Source organism: Mauremys reevesii, linkage group 2 (assembly GCF_016161935.1).
Source record: "Mauremys reevesii isolate NIE-2019 linkage group 2, ASM1616193v1, whole genome shotgun sequence".
Lineage (NCBI taxonomy): Eukaryota > Metazoa > Chordata > Testudines > Geoemydidae > Mauremys > Mauremys reevesii.
Genome location: NC_052624.1, coordinates 203,980,988 through 203,996,266, shown reverse-complemented (window position 1 = coordinate 203,996,266; position 15,279 = coordinate 203,980,988). Strand labels below are relative to the sequence as shown.

At 41.9% G+C, this 15,279-nt stretch overlaps 1 protein-coding gene across 1 annotated transcript; it reads right to left on the bottom strand.

Moving 5' to 3' along the window:
* Positions 1 to 11,159: 11,159 nt before the first annotated feature.
* Positions 11,160 to 11,630, bottom strand: LOC120398188 (40S ribosomal protein S15a). Its single transcript, XM_039525347.1, has one exon. The coding sequence runs from the start codon at positions 11,596 to 11,598 to the stop codon at positions 11,206 to 11,208; it is 393 nt and encodes a 130-aa protein (XP_039381281.1). The 5' UTR covers positions 11,599 to 11,630; the 3' UTR covers positions 11,160 to 11,205.
* Between the last annotated feature and the right edge of the window lie 3,649 nt (positions 11,631 to 15,279).

The following is a 15,279-nucleotide window of genomic DNA, read 5'->3' as shown; positions in this document are numbered from 1 at the left end:
ACTTGATTCTGAAAATTGCTGCCAACATGACTATTGCAAGTAATATTGTAAATACCAGATAAAAGCCTAAAATTAAGTTGATCTGAACTGAATCCCAGATGCCAGTGTGTAATCTGTCAGAGGATTATATCATACTCTTGTGGTTGGACACACAGTAGAACCTCAGAGTTACGAACTGAGCAGTCAACCACACACCTCATTTGGGACTGGAAGTATGCAATCAGGCAGCGGGGGGGGGGGGAGCAAATATTGTATAGTACAATACTGTGTTAAACTACTAAAAAAAATAAAGGGAAATTTTTAAAAAAGATTTGACAAGATAAGGAAACTTTCTGTGCTTGTTTCAATTAAATTAAGATGGTTAAAAACAGCATTTTTCTTCTGCATAGAAAAGTTTCAAAGTCAATGTTCAGCTGTAAACTTCTGAAAGAAACCCCATAATGTTTTGGTCAGACTTTCGAACATTTCAGAGTTATGAACAAACTCCATTCCCAAAGTGTTTGTAGCTCTGAGGCTCTACTGTACTCTTTTCAAGCTATGGCACTATGATCATAGTCATGTTAAAAAACCTCTTAAAATACACTCCTCAACTGGTACTTGATGGAGAGTAATGCGTATTTGATAGTTTGGAGCTCAGAGATGGGTAGCTGCTCTGTTAAGTCCCAAACATTAAATATCTGGAAACCACTACTTGGTAGAATCAGATAAAGATGCCTAAAATAGCTCTTTGGTTTTTTGTGAAACAACAGGAGAAGCTGGATGTCCTAATTAGCTTTCAAACATTAACTTTTATTTACTTTAAAAGATGCCAGTATTCTTCTACCCCTTGGCACTTAAGGGGAATGGGGAGAATTTCCTGCATGCTGAGCACTAAAAAAAAATGCAACCACATATAGTTTTGGGAGCTCCCAAACTGCTGGCAGCAAGGGGTTATAAATAACCTCTCCCTTAGATGCTAGAAATAAATAGTTATGAAATATATTAAAACAAACTATATACTCTTTGATCTTTGTATGAATAGAGGCTCTCTCTCTATTACCAAAGATGACATCATTAGAAATGGGAGACTGAAATGAATGGCTTGTCATCAGTTATCTATCATCTTTGTTTTGTAAACTTCCCTTCCTGGTCTGTTATAATTTAAAAGTGAATGCAGGCATTATCAATTTCTTCAAACAAGTTCTCCCACATTTTGACAAGGGCAGGATCAAAACAAGTTGAGGTAACAATTAACAGTGTTGTACAGAAATCAAAAGCCTGTTATTTCACTGCCAAAAAAAAAAAAGCTTATTTCTTTTGGGAGGAAAAATGAGTCAACATCAGACATAGTGTTAATAAATTATCATCATCTGCATTACAGCTGTAGAATTCCTACAGTTAATCTTTACTCAAATATATTTTAACAGCAAAGCAGCACAACTGAGGCTTGTGTACAGATGGCCCATCAACTCTATAAAAAGACCTGCTTTTGGGTAATCAAGTTACAACACGGTTGTCTCCTGACACGGTTTAAAAAAAAAAAAGTTCTATTTTGCAGTGACATGACAGTATTCTAGCAACATTGCAGAACTGCACAAGACAAGGTTAGGTCTAATCTTCACCGCAAGACGAAACTACGTTTTTACCATGGCATCAAGGGATAACTCTTGTAATTGGGTCCTATGTCTGCAGTTTGTAAATTGTAGATGAGCCTACAGGCTGACAGTGAAGCATAGTATTCCATCACCATGTACTCTTGGACATCCTCTCTTTCTCTTCCCCAGCACAGCTCAGAATTTTCCTCTCCAATATATTAGTAATCTTTATATCTTTTTTCTATCCTGCCAAACAGTTACATTTTATCAACATGCTGATCAGATCCATCCAGACTAGGGAGACTAATTTAACAAGAAGGGCAAACTATTTGTAGGAGCATAGGACTAGAAGTCTTGGAATCTTGCCCCACTGACTGAAGTCAATGGCAGTTTTGCCATTAACTTTAACTTGGCCAGGATTTCACCCAGGATTCTAATACCACTTCTAACACTGGGCAAGTAATTAAACCTGTCTGCGTCGGTTTTTCCCCTTGTAAACTGTAACGTACACTCCTAATAGGATAATCATACCATATGAAAGAGTAATAAAAGTTTCATCTACGCTAGACAAGCACCTAACCCATTTTCACTAGCACCTCAATTCTGAAATCAGCCTGGTTCATTTTCCTAGTATAAACCCTCCCATAGACAACTGATATACAGAGGTCCATAGTTCTCCAGCAGAGGACAGTGCAACACATGTACTCCATGAGGTTCATTATTTTTGACCATTTCATTTTTATTTAAATTTTGTAAAAAAGCCAATGGTGTTATCTATACATTCATTCAAAATAATATCCTCTGAAAATCTTCTTGGCTACATATTATAATAAGACAGCAATGAACAGTGATGAAACACTATCCTCAAGAATCTGTTTTATATAACAAAGTTATAACATTTTCATATATATATATATATATATATATATATATATATATATATATATATATATATATATATATATATATATGAAAATGTTATAACTTTGTTATATATAAAGCTTCTCTACATGCAACTTAAGGATATGATCTTCACTGTTTATTCAAGAACTTCTACCATGCTCACCACCTAAGCACCTCCTGCAATCCTTATTCATTGAGTAATCACCCTCAGTCATGTAAATAGTCCTTCTAAGTTCTACTCCCATGAATAAAGATTTTGGGTAAAGCTTGCCAAAGTGGAGAAAGTCTTATATGCATGCTTAACTTTATACACTGAGTAGTGCCAATGTGTTTAGCAGAATTACTCACAGTGTATAAAATTAAGCATGTGCTTAAGTCTTTGCGGGATTAGGTCCTAACTAATCGCTAGCATCACTGATACGCTTATGGTAATTTACAATTATGGTTTATACTTCTCAACAAACTAGCCAGAAAGCATACATTTCCCATCATTACAGAACCTATTCCTATGCAAACATCTCAAAATACCCTGCAAAGATCAACAAAAGTAGTTCTTCCTATGAATGAGTGTCGTTTTAAATTCAGGTATTCACTTGTAAATATAAAGTACACTGATCAACAGTCTATGGTAGTAGCTGTACCAACACATTGTTGCAATGAAACGGACAGTACACATACACTCTATGTATTAGTTACTCTTTCCCTAGAGTGGTAGGATTTACCACAAAAAACAAAACAAAAACACCACCCTGTTTTTTGGTCAGTGTATGTTTTGCTATTAAGCCTATTCTTTCATGTACATCCACATAGTTTTCTGTAAGGTAAGATTCATCCTATGCTGTTTCGTAGCATGTTAAGATAGCATTAATAAAACACCCAAGAAAACAAGCTTCTCAACTTAGTAGTATGTTAACTATCTTTATTAGGACTCTTACATCACCTATCATCTTGTAAATGCTTTAACATCCTTGTTCAGTACAAATTACGTCAGAATTTTAACCTTTGCAGTTTAGAACTATTCTAAAAATGGTCTACTCTGCTTTGTCTCATGAATGAGAAGTGTACCCAGAGGTGAGCTGGAGCTGGTTCGCACGAACCAGTTGTTAAATTTTTAAGCGGTTTTAGAACCACTTGTTAACCAGCTTCCCTGCAAGGGAAGCTTTGATGGGCTCCGGCCAGGAAGCGTGTAATTCCTCCTCCCGGCTGCTGGGGGCGCTGCAGTGCATTGCAGGAGCCATGTGGGCTGCCTCCTGGCCCTGTTGCTGTTGCTGGTCTTTGGATCTCTGACCCTGGGGCTCCTCCTGCTGCCTGGTGGGTTCCCGGCTGCGTCCTGCTGCTCGGGCTGTTCCCAGCCACTCTCCCCGTGTGAGTACCTGCACCCCCTGCCCACAGCCACCCCCTGCCCAGAGCCCTGCCCGCAGCCAGCCCGTATCACACTCCCTGCCTCCAGCTAGCCCTGCCCCACGCCCCTGTCTACAGCCAGCCCCACGTCCACTGGTGCCCTGCAGTTCTCAGGGCAGTAACCCTGCACACGTGCTTCAATGATGGGGGGCAAGGAGCAGCTGGGACCCACACATGTGCACACCCTAGGGTGACCAGATAGCAAGTGTGAAAAATTGGGACAGAGGGTGAGGGGTAATAGGAGCCTATATAAGAAAAAGACCCAAAAATCAAGACTGTTTCTATAAAATTGGGACATCTGGTCACCCTAGCACACCCCCAGGGAGTGGCGGGGACCCACACATGTGAAACGGAGCTCCTTTCTAGTTCAGGCCCATCTTTTTAAAGAAGAACTTTAGGTAGGGTTAACATCTGTATTTTCCTGGAGATGTCAGGCTTTTCGGTTCTTAAATCACTCTCTGGGCGGGAAAATACGGACATATGGTAACCCTATTGGTACAAAAAATACACACTGTGGCACATCCCTTAAATCAGAACTTTTTATAGGGAACCGGTTGTTAAGATTTTAGCAGCTCATCACTGAGTGTACCCTTTTAAACAGCAAATTTACTTTGAAATGCCTGTTTAGTAAGATGATATTTAACACCACACTGATTCATTACCAAGCAATGTAGGCACTGTTTTGTATGTAATCCTTACCTGGGATCAGATTTAGGCCCTACATTTTAAAATGAACTACTAGTGCTGCTACCCCCAGTGCTAGACAAAACCCACAATCTCTAAAACCACACCTGGAGGGCCATCATTTTTTGATTGCTAGAACCACCACCACTTTAAGGACATGTACACGCACTGCTCACAGATCCTTTGGACTATTCAAATTATGAATGCTAGATATGACTATTTATATATCTGTAACCCCTTTGGGGTTTAGAGAGCATGGCCCATTTAAATCTTTTTCCTAAGCGGATAGGGGGAGCAGTGAGAAAAAGGAGGGAAACTCCAGGGTGTGGCTTTGCAGCAAGCGAGAGAAAGGCTGCAGCAAGCAGGCCCTTGCAAAGGAAGCAGCAGAGAACCTGCCTGAGGCCTGGGAAGGTCAGGGCAGCCGATCAGGGACAGCCCAGGACAGGAGCCAGGAGGAGCACTGTGCCAGGGAGGAATTTCTTGAGAAGGACAGGCCAGAGCTGGACCCAGTATCACTGCTGCCCAGAGCTGCATGGGGCTGTGAGTACTGGTTCCCAGTGCAGAGTCACAAGCACAAGGACGGAGGCTGCTAGCTAGTTAAGTGGGGAGGTGGTCACTCTGTGTGGCTTTGCAAAGAGCGGCAGAAGAGGGCACCGGAGGGGTTTGTTGGGCAAAGTTTACAGCCACCCAAGACAACCAGGAGCACCCAAGACTCACCACTGGACCGGAACTTTGCTCAGGACTCCTGAACTCTGTATGCAGATACATTGCTCAGTGTCTGCCCTTCCAGACTGTGCTACCGCTGGGCCTGTGGGGCCTTGCTTTGGATGCAACCCTGTTTTACCCCTCCCTTTATATTTCTCTGTGTTGTTTTTCTCCTCTCCCTCTGTAAATAAATATTTCCCTTTCTTATATCCATCGTACTTCTCCGGTGGGTGGGGGTGTTCACTCTGGGGCGGTTAGAACAGATGCCCCTAGGGTGGAAGGGATAGTATTGACTTTGCCTAACTACACTACAATCAAGAGTACAGGGCTTTGTCCCCACTAAGATTGACAGCAGGACAACTAATCAATGTTAGTTCTCCTATGGTAAAAACACACCTTTCTTGGCAGTGAAGACAAAGCCAATGAAAGTTCTTTTCAAATAAATGAAACATCAGGACACAAAGTACACCAAATACATGCATTAACTTTATTTTTCCCCCACTATGAGAAGGGCCAGTGAGCATTTAAGGATGCCTGCATTTAAATGCTACTAATCAGTATCACAAGGTGCACTCACCATGTTGGTGCCTCCTGTTGGCCATCCTGGGAATTAGCTCTGGCCAGGAATTGCACCTTCCTCTTTCCTTTCATCCTGTGATCCCTCTCGCTCCAGGAACTGCAGCCTCCTTTTCATGACTCATCCCTCCAGAAAGGTCATGTGGTTCTGCCTTCCCAGACCAAGTTGTCCCAGGCAGACCACTCTCCACTGCGTGGTACTTGCCCCATCGCCAGGGACTGATAGGGGAATCTGGGCCCTCACTCTACTCCAGGTTCCAGCTCAGGGGCACTCCGGTTAGCAGCCAAAATCTGCACTATTTCTTGCTGCTGTTCCCCTGAGCCTTCTCCTATCTTCCTGGCTTCTCTTTGGGCTTGCCAGCCTCCCAATTCCCTCCTCCCAGGGAGCAACTGTGGAGTACCCTCTATAGTCCCAACACACCTCCCTGGGAGTGACTACAACCTACCTTTCTGCAGCTCCCTTTTGCTTTCTGCTCCTGGGCTTTACACAGGCCCCTCATGTTCTTGCCTAGCCAAGCCTTATTTAATCAACCCCTGCTCCCCAGCTGCTCCTCCAGCTGGAGCCTGGGTAGTTAATTTGGCCTAATTTACCCACTCAGGGCCAATGTGGGAAGTACACCCCATCACAATTAGAGATAAGTCATTGTGATAAATATGGCAGCTTTATACATCTCTGTATTATTGTTCAGTATTTATGTTTGAAGCACAAATGGTCTCTCTCTACTGGGGAAATTTTCTAATCAATTTGAATACTGGTTCAGCTAAAGCTATTTAAAAACCAGTCATACCACAGCGTAGATCTGGTTTTATGAAGCAAGTGCAGAGGTCAAAGTTAGTTATAGAAGAAATAAAAATAAATTTACAGTGCAAGTTCTACAAACAAAACAGGATTTGAGTCAAGCAATGCCTCACTCTGACAGCTGGTGCAAGCAGATTCAGATCCAGCCTGGGACCACCCTTCTCCAGTTCAAAGTCTGTGTCCTCCAGATGTTCTTCCAGATGTTGACAGGGGCGGGCGGGGAGAAGAGAAGGGGCCAAGTGATGTCACTTCCCCTCTTTTATATTTTCTTCTTGCTGGAAAGATCTTTGCTGTGACATGGGAATCAGGCAGTCCCCATTGCATACATGCTCCAAGTAGTCTTTGGGATGGCTCTTGGCCCATTAAAGGGACTCTACTCTCACATCAGCATTTCTGGCTGGTTCTTTGCTGCAATTGAAAGGTTGACTGTGGACATCTCAACATATTTCCAGTCACACACATAGCAATGCTTCATAATGACACAATGATAGCACATCCAACAGGATATTAACGTTCAGCAGATCAAGACTTTTAAAATGATACTTGGAGGCATACTTTGCATAAAACATAATTATATGACAGTGGTGAATATGGGGGGTTCCAGGGTGCTACTTTGAGGTACAGAGCATCACAGTAATGCTAACAATATACTTTGGGTATTTTACCTCTCTAGGGAATTACAGCATATGAAGACAGAGGAAACAAGCCCCTTTGATCTTACAGCAAAAGAGGAAGACTCTCCAGAAGCTTTGAAAAATGTTATTTGTTAAGAAATCAAAAGAATTCAAACTGTCAAAAGACACCAGTTCTGGACAGAATTCTGAGATACCGGCAACAGAAGCCAGGAGAGACTAGTTGTTTTGGCATGAGATGAATTTTCTAGTTCACATGATGTGCCACCAATACTCTATCACAGAGGGTGCTTTCAGAACTACTCAAGCAAGTCAAATTTGGCACTTGTCAGAGTTGTATTGAACCAAGGAAAGAAAATACTCTCTGATCCGATTCAGAGTCTATCATGTTCACCTGCTTCTATATCCACCAGAGCAAGCATGCCCTCCAGCAATTGGTCCTGGTGCATTGTTTGCTTGAGGGGGAAAGAACAAACAAACAAAAAAAAAAACCCCAACTACACACACACACACACGACAAGAAACGTCATAAAATAGTAACATTGGAGAACAACCAATCTAAGGGAGGGGGCACTTCAAAAGAGGAGATGATCACACGTTCCACAGATATTCTGTGGAAGACTTGATTGCTAAGGATGCAGTTTAATCACTCAACATGCCGTTCTTCCTACTTGAGTAAAACAAATCTTAAAGCAAAGCCATCTCGTTATACTGCAGAAATATAATAACCTCATGATATTGCATTTTATCAGCTGATGGGGGGGGGGGAGGAGAAGAGAGAGAGAGAGGGAGAGAGCTTATGTATAAAATAGGTTCTTCTCCTGTCCAAGCTGCTACAAATTATAAATCCCTACTACCTTCAGAAGTAGAAACAGCAAGCTATGCCAATAGCAAATTACAGACAAGATTAGAAAAATACTGTGGTGCTGCAATTTCATTCCATGCACAGCATGGATAAGGCAAATCTACCATTGTTCTATGCTGTGCAATAACATCAGCTGATGCTATCCAAACAGCTAGTAATCTGAGGCAGGAACGCAAGTCATCCAAATGTTTCATGGATGTCCTTCTGGTGAGTGAGCTTGATGAACAGCTTTCAAATGAACAAGTTGTTTCGTATAATGCTGCTTCAGTCCTTCACTCTGAAATAGCCAAAATGAAAGCATCAGATCATTATCAAAAGCCAGGCAATTTTAGTTTACAGAGGTCAGCTACTTGCGTGCAGGAGTTTGTCCTTTGGTTGACAGATAAAGAGGCATATAATTCAGCCAGCAATGAGTATCATCCTTCAGAAGACATTCAAAGAAGGTGCCTCAATCTCAGAGTGCATAGTATTTAACAGTTCCAATGTTACCACACCATGGTACATAAGTCTTGCTGCATAGCTACACCATAAGTTTTGGTCCCACAATTAATTGACATACTACATCTTCATGGATTCTGCGTCAATTATGATGAGCTGAGGTGGTTCAACACTAATGCTGCAAAAGCTAGAGTGTGTTCATTCCAGATGGAATTCTACAACTTCATGCTGGTGGAAATCTCGTCCATGAAGGAGAGGATAATGTAGACAACATATGGATGGAAAGAATACCTTCCATTCAATGGCTAGAGTGGTTATTACAAGAACAATCTGCACAGAGTCCAGGATCACAAGAAATATCACTGAAGTGTGGGAAAGTTTAAAAAAAACCAAAAAATCCAAACATAATTCTGGGATGTATTAGCAGGAATGTTGTCAGAATTACTTCTTGTCAAGTATCAGGGGAGTAGCTGTGTTAGTCTGTATCCACAAAAAACAACAAGGAGACTGGTGGCACCTTAAAGACTAACAGATTTATTTCATGTGTCCTTCTTCCAAATCCACTCCGCACTGATTAGGCCTCAACTGGAGCATTGTGTCCAGTTCTGGGCACCACATTTCAGGAAAGGTGTGGACAAATTGGAGAATGTCCAGAGAAGGGCAACAAAAATTATTAAAGGTCTAGAAAACATGATGTGACCGGAGTCCCAGGGGAGCCAACTGCAGTCACTCAGTTAGGGTGAACTGCAAAGAATGGGGTAGACAATCCCCAAAGCTGGTAGATATGCTAATACTTAGATATACCAAACAAGCACAAAACAGCTTCTATAATACCTCACTGGTTACTCAGAAGCCAACAATACAGTTCCCTTAAAGTAACGCAGCCTCAGGCCTCCATCTAGACACCCAAGTCAAATATGACGAGGATCACTGAAAATCTTAATCATATAAAAAAGGTTCTACCAATCCCAAAGGATCGGACACATTACCTCCGAGGTTAATGAACATTCCAGATCTTACCCAAATACACGCTTACAGCCAATTCCTATTAACTAAACTAAAATGTATTAAAGAAAAGATAGCACTGGTTAAAAGATTAGTATACATACAAACATGAATATAATCTTGAGATTCAGATTCAAAGCAGAGATGGCGAGCTTCATAGATGCAGAGTTCTTTCAGAAATAGTCTATAAGTTATAGTCCAGTGTTTATATTCAGGCTGGTCCAGTCAGAACTGGGATCTCAGTCCTTATGATTTAGGCTTCCCCTGCGTGAAACCTCAAGCAGATCTGAGATGACAGGATCAGGATCCAAGTGATTTTTTTTTTAATATAGTTTCAGGCCTTCTTTGACAGCTCGGAGTCTTTCTGCGAACAATAGGCATGCAGAAGGGTGGGGAGGGATAGCTCAGTGGTTTGAGCATTAGCCTGCTAAACCCACAGTTGTGAGTTCAATCCTTGAGGGGGCCATTTAGGGAACTGGGGTAAAAAACTGTCTGCAGATTGGTCCTGCTTTGAGCAGGAGGTTGGACTAGATGACCTCCTGAGGTCCCTTCCAACCCTGATATTCTATGAGGACTTTGAAGTGGCCCCATTTCCTAAGCATTGCTGGTAATTATTCACACAGATTAACATAAGGCAATTGCCTGTTTTTCCACCATTCACAGATGATTTGCTATGCATGTCAAAGAGATGAATAAGGCCATAGCCTATGTTTACAGTTCATTTAAATGTTAAGATGTCCTTTTGATCTCTGAATTAACAGAATACAGCATAGACAGGGAATGTTTGATTACATTGTTGACCTTTACCAATATATATGTGTAAAAACAAACATTATCTCCCCATATGTCTGTAAAGGCTGAATTTAAGTCATTTATCCTTCAGGATGCTTAACCCTTTCTGGTCATGTATCATGACCTATAAGGGAAGATTGAAAAAATTGGGCTTGTTTAGTCAAGACAGAGGACATAACCTTTTATGTACTTTAAAAGGGTAACATGGTAGCTGAGCTTTGTGACTTTGTCCTCACCCACAATTTTTCAGATTTGGGGACAATTTATACCTTCAGGTCAGCAGCACTGCTATGGGTACTCGCACAGCCCACAATATGCCAACATTTTTATGGCTGACTTAGAACAACGCTTCCTCAGCTCTTATCCCCTAATGCCCCTGCTCTACTTGCACTACATTGATGACATCTTCATCATCTGGACCCATGGGAAGGAGGCCCTTGAGGAATTCCACCAGGATTTCAACAATTTCCACCCCACCATCAACCTGGACCAGTCCACACAAGAGATCCACTTCCTGGACACTACAGTGCAAATAAGCAATGGTCACAAACACCATCCTACACCAGAAACTTACTGACCACTATACTTACCTACATGCCTCCAGCTTTCATCCCGACACGATCCATTGTCTACAACCAAGCCCTGAGATACAACCACATTTGCTGCAATCCCTCAGACAGAGGCAAACACCTACAGGATTTCTATCAAGCGTTCTTAAAACTACAGTACCCGCCTGGGGGAGTGAAGAAACAGATTGACAGAGCCAGAAGGGTTGTTGTTGTTTTTTTTCTTCCATTTGAACAATTTATTAGTATGCCTCTTTTACAAGTTTTAGAAAAAGAATCCCAGGATTTTGCCTCCTGTGTGTTTTCGCCTTGCTTCCTCATGGTCCATGATGCCAGCGGAAGTTGTCAGCACTATGTACCCAAACTGACGTGAAGGCAAAAGGTTGTTCTGCCACTTTTCCAGGTCCTTCAACTGAACATCAAATCTGGGACTGATCACACCACACTTGTTCAGTCTGCCTGTCAGATTAACAACAATTTTCCCAGCTCTGTGATCATCAATGATCTCAAATTCACCAATGTAACCATGCTTCATCATCACAGTTAAAAACCGCACGATTACTTTAGAGCACGGTCTAATGAGAACTTGACGTTTTCCACGTTTCTCTGCACTGTTGATGCTCTTAAGGGCATCGGCCAGAACATTCATGCGCCCCATGATGCCAGTGCAGCAAGATGGCGGAAGTCACCTACTATAGGACAGGCCCAACAAAGAAAGTAACAACGCCACTAGCCATCACCTACAGCCCCCAACTAAAACCTCTCCAGCGCAACATCAAGGATCTACAACCTATCCTGAAGGACGATCCCTCGTTCTCACAGACCTTGGGAGTCAGGCCAGTCCTCACTTACAGACAGCCCCCCAACCTGAAGCAAATACTCACCAGCAACTACACACCACACAACAGAAACACTAACCCAGGAACCAATCCCTGCAACAAACCCTGTTACCAACTCTGTCCACATATCTATTCAAGGGACACCATCATAGGACTTAGCCACACCATCAGGGGCTCGTTCACCTGCACATCTACCAATGTGATATATGCCATCCTGTGCCAGCAGTGCCCCTCTGCTATGTACATTGGCCAAACAGGACAGTCTCTGCGCAAAAGAATAAATGGACACAAATCGGACATCAAGAGTTGTAGCATTCAAAAACCAGTAGGAGAGCACTTCAATCTCCCTGGACACTCAATAACAGACTTAAAGGCGGCTATTCCTCAACAAAAAAAACTTCAAAAACACACTGCAATGAGAAACTGCAGAACTGGAATTAATTTGCAAACTGGACACCATCAAATTAGGCCTGAATAAAGACTGGAGTAGCTGGGTCACTACAAAGAATAACTTTCACTCTGTTGCTACTCACACCTTCTTGTCAACTGTTGGGAATGGGCCACATCCATGATTGAATTGGCCTCATTAGCACTGACACACACACACACGCACACCCACCACTTGGTAAGGCAACTCCCATCTTTTCATGTGCGGTATATTTATTGTATTTTCCACTCCATGAATATGATAAAATGGGTCATAGCCCATGAAATCTTATGCCCAAATAAATTTGTTAGTCTCTAAGGTGCCACAAGGACTCCTCGTTGTTTTTACTAACATAGCTACCTCTCTGAAAAATGATTAAAGGTCTAGAAAGCATGAGCTATAGGGAAGAATGACAAAAATTGGGTTTGTTTAGTCTGGAGAAGAGAAGACTGAGAGGGGACATAACAGTTTTCAAGTACATAAAAGGTTGTTACAAGGAGGAAGGAGACCTCTTAACCTCTGAGGATAGGACAAGAAGCAATGGGCTTAAATTGCAGCAAAGGCAGTTTAAATTAGACATTAGGAAAAACTTTGTAACTGTCAGAGTGGTTAAGCACTGGAATAAATTGTCTAGGGATGTTATGGAATCTCCATCACTGGGGATTTTTAAGAGCAGGTTTAACAAACATCTGTCAGGGATGGTATAGATAATATTTAGTCCTGCCTTGAGTGCAGGGGACTGGACTAGATGACCTCTCGAGGTCCCTTCCAGTTCTATGATTCTATGTCATTGTTTATCCTCATTTCGGTGGTAACATCACCACTTGACAGCACCATATCATGCCTCCTCTTAAAGTAGACATAAGCTTTCAAATGAGGTATAATGTGTAGAGGGGGTACACTAAATCAACCAAATTGTAGTGTTTGTTGCTTGCCAACCAATTCTTGAGCTATGCTGAAAAACTTAACAAGGATTCCAGTTATAACGGTGGTGTTGATATAGACACCTGTGTTCCACTATAATACAAAGTGGATTTAAAACCAACAGGTTACACACAGAACACAAAATAGCTGAGAGACTTGTCAGTAGTAGACAAAAGTTGTCACTAATATAGACTCAGAGACCATAAGTTCCATATTTCCTGAGGTATCCAATTCCCTGACCACATTTTATTTATTTTTTAATTCCTGAAAATGACCACCATCTAGTACAATTCATTATCCTAAATGAAATTAAACCTATAATTCACTTTAAAAAAATTTCACACATCTGAATTTTAGTGGAGAAATTACATTTCATAAACTTCCCCCATGGCATCTATGTGGCTTTTAATCTTTATGTAAATAAATACCATATTCACAACTGGCTGATAAATAATGTATACTTCCAAAAAGCCTTTGACAAGATTCCACACAAGAGGCTACTAAAGACGCTAAATAGTCATGGTGGGCAGGGAGGCAAAATATTTTCACAGATCAAGAACTGGCTAAAACCCAGAAAGCAAAAAGAAGGATTTAATTAAAAGGTCAATTTTCATCAAGATTCCTTACTAGGTCTTCTGTTATTTAATACATAAAAGATCTGGAAGAGTGGCAAGTAGTAATTCACAGATGATGCAAAGTTACTTAGGATTATGTAGAACAAGAAGACTGTGAGGAACTTCAGAGAGACCTAAATAAGCTAGGTGAACACCCTGGCAAATTAAATTCAGGGTTGAAAAATGCAAAGTAGAACCCAGAGGAAAAATGTTAAACTACTCATACACCTTCCAGTAAAATTGTTTAAGTACATCAGAAACAGGGAGCCTGCCAATCAGTGGGACCACTGGATAATTGAAATGCTGAAGAGGCACTCAAAGAAGATAAAGCCATGGCAGAGAAGCTAAATGAATTATTTGTATCCATTTTCAAAGCAGGGGATGCAAGGAGATTCCCACACCTGAGCCATTCTTTTTAGGTGACAAATCTGAGGAACTGTCCCATATTGAGGTGTCAATAGAGATTTTGGAACAAACAAACAGTAATGTGTCACCAGGACCAGACACAAGAGTTTTGAAGGCACTGTGGCAAATTGCCAGCACTATTACGATGGGTCTCATGCTGTCTCTTCTTTGGGGGGGGGGGGGGGGGGGTTCAGGGCATCATTTATTGCCCCGAATTGGAATATTAACTGCCCCACTAAAGTCTTAGAGAAGGGGAGGGGAGTGGAGAGGGAGGGAGGGACCTGGGCCCACCCTCTACTCCAGGTCCCAGCCCAGGGGCCCTGAGGATAGTGGTGAACAATTTGAACTGACGGTTCCTTCCCCTGGGCTACTTCCCTCTCCTGCCCTTCAGCTTGTGGGGGGGCTTCCTGCCCTCCCTCTGTATAAGCTAGGCGCCCCTTTACCTAGGGTCTTGGACTTCTTAGCCCACCACAGCTCTTCTCCAAACTGTCCTCTGCTCCAACACCAATTCTTTCTGCTCCAACTTCCACCCTGTCTAATTGAAGCAGGGTTTATCATGTGACTGACTGCAGGTGCTCTAATTGGCTTCAAGTGCTCTAGTTAATCTATAGCAAACTTTCTCCCCCTTACAGGGAATAAGGCTCTCTTCTAACCCTCTCCTGCTGCCCTCTAGCCATGCTGTATCACAGCACACAAATATGAAATTTCAAAACTATAACTGTGGTATGTAACTTATTTAAATCAGCTTCTGTACCAGCTGACTGGAGGATAGTGAACGTGACACTAATTTTTTAAAAAGGCTCCAGAGGGGACCTTGACAATTACAGGCCAGTAAGGTTAATTTCAGTACCAGGTAAGTTGGTTGAAACTATAGTAAAGAACAGAATTGTCAGACAGATGAACACTATTTGTTGGGGAAGAATCAACATGAAATCATAACTCACCAACCTATTAATTCTTTGAGGCGGTCAAACATGTGGACAAGAGTAATCAAGTGGATATAGTGTGCTTGGACTTTCAGAATGTCTTTGACAAGGTCCCTCACAAAAGGTTCTTAAGCAAAGTAAGCAGTCATAGGATAAGAGGGAAGGTCCTCTCCTGGATCAGTAACTGGTTAAGAGACAGGAAGC

Excerpts from the sequence above, each read along its gene's own strand:
- LOC120398188 (XM_039525347.1), bottom strand. The coding sequence starts at position 11,598 with ATGGGGCGCATGAATGTTCTGGCCGATGCCCTTAAGAGCATCAACAGT.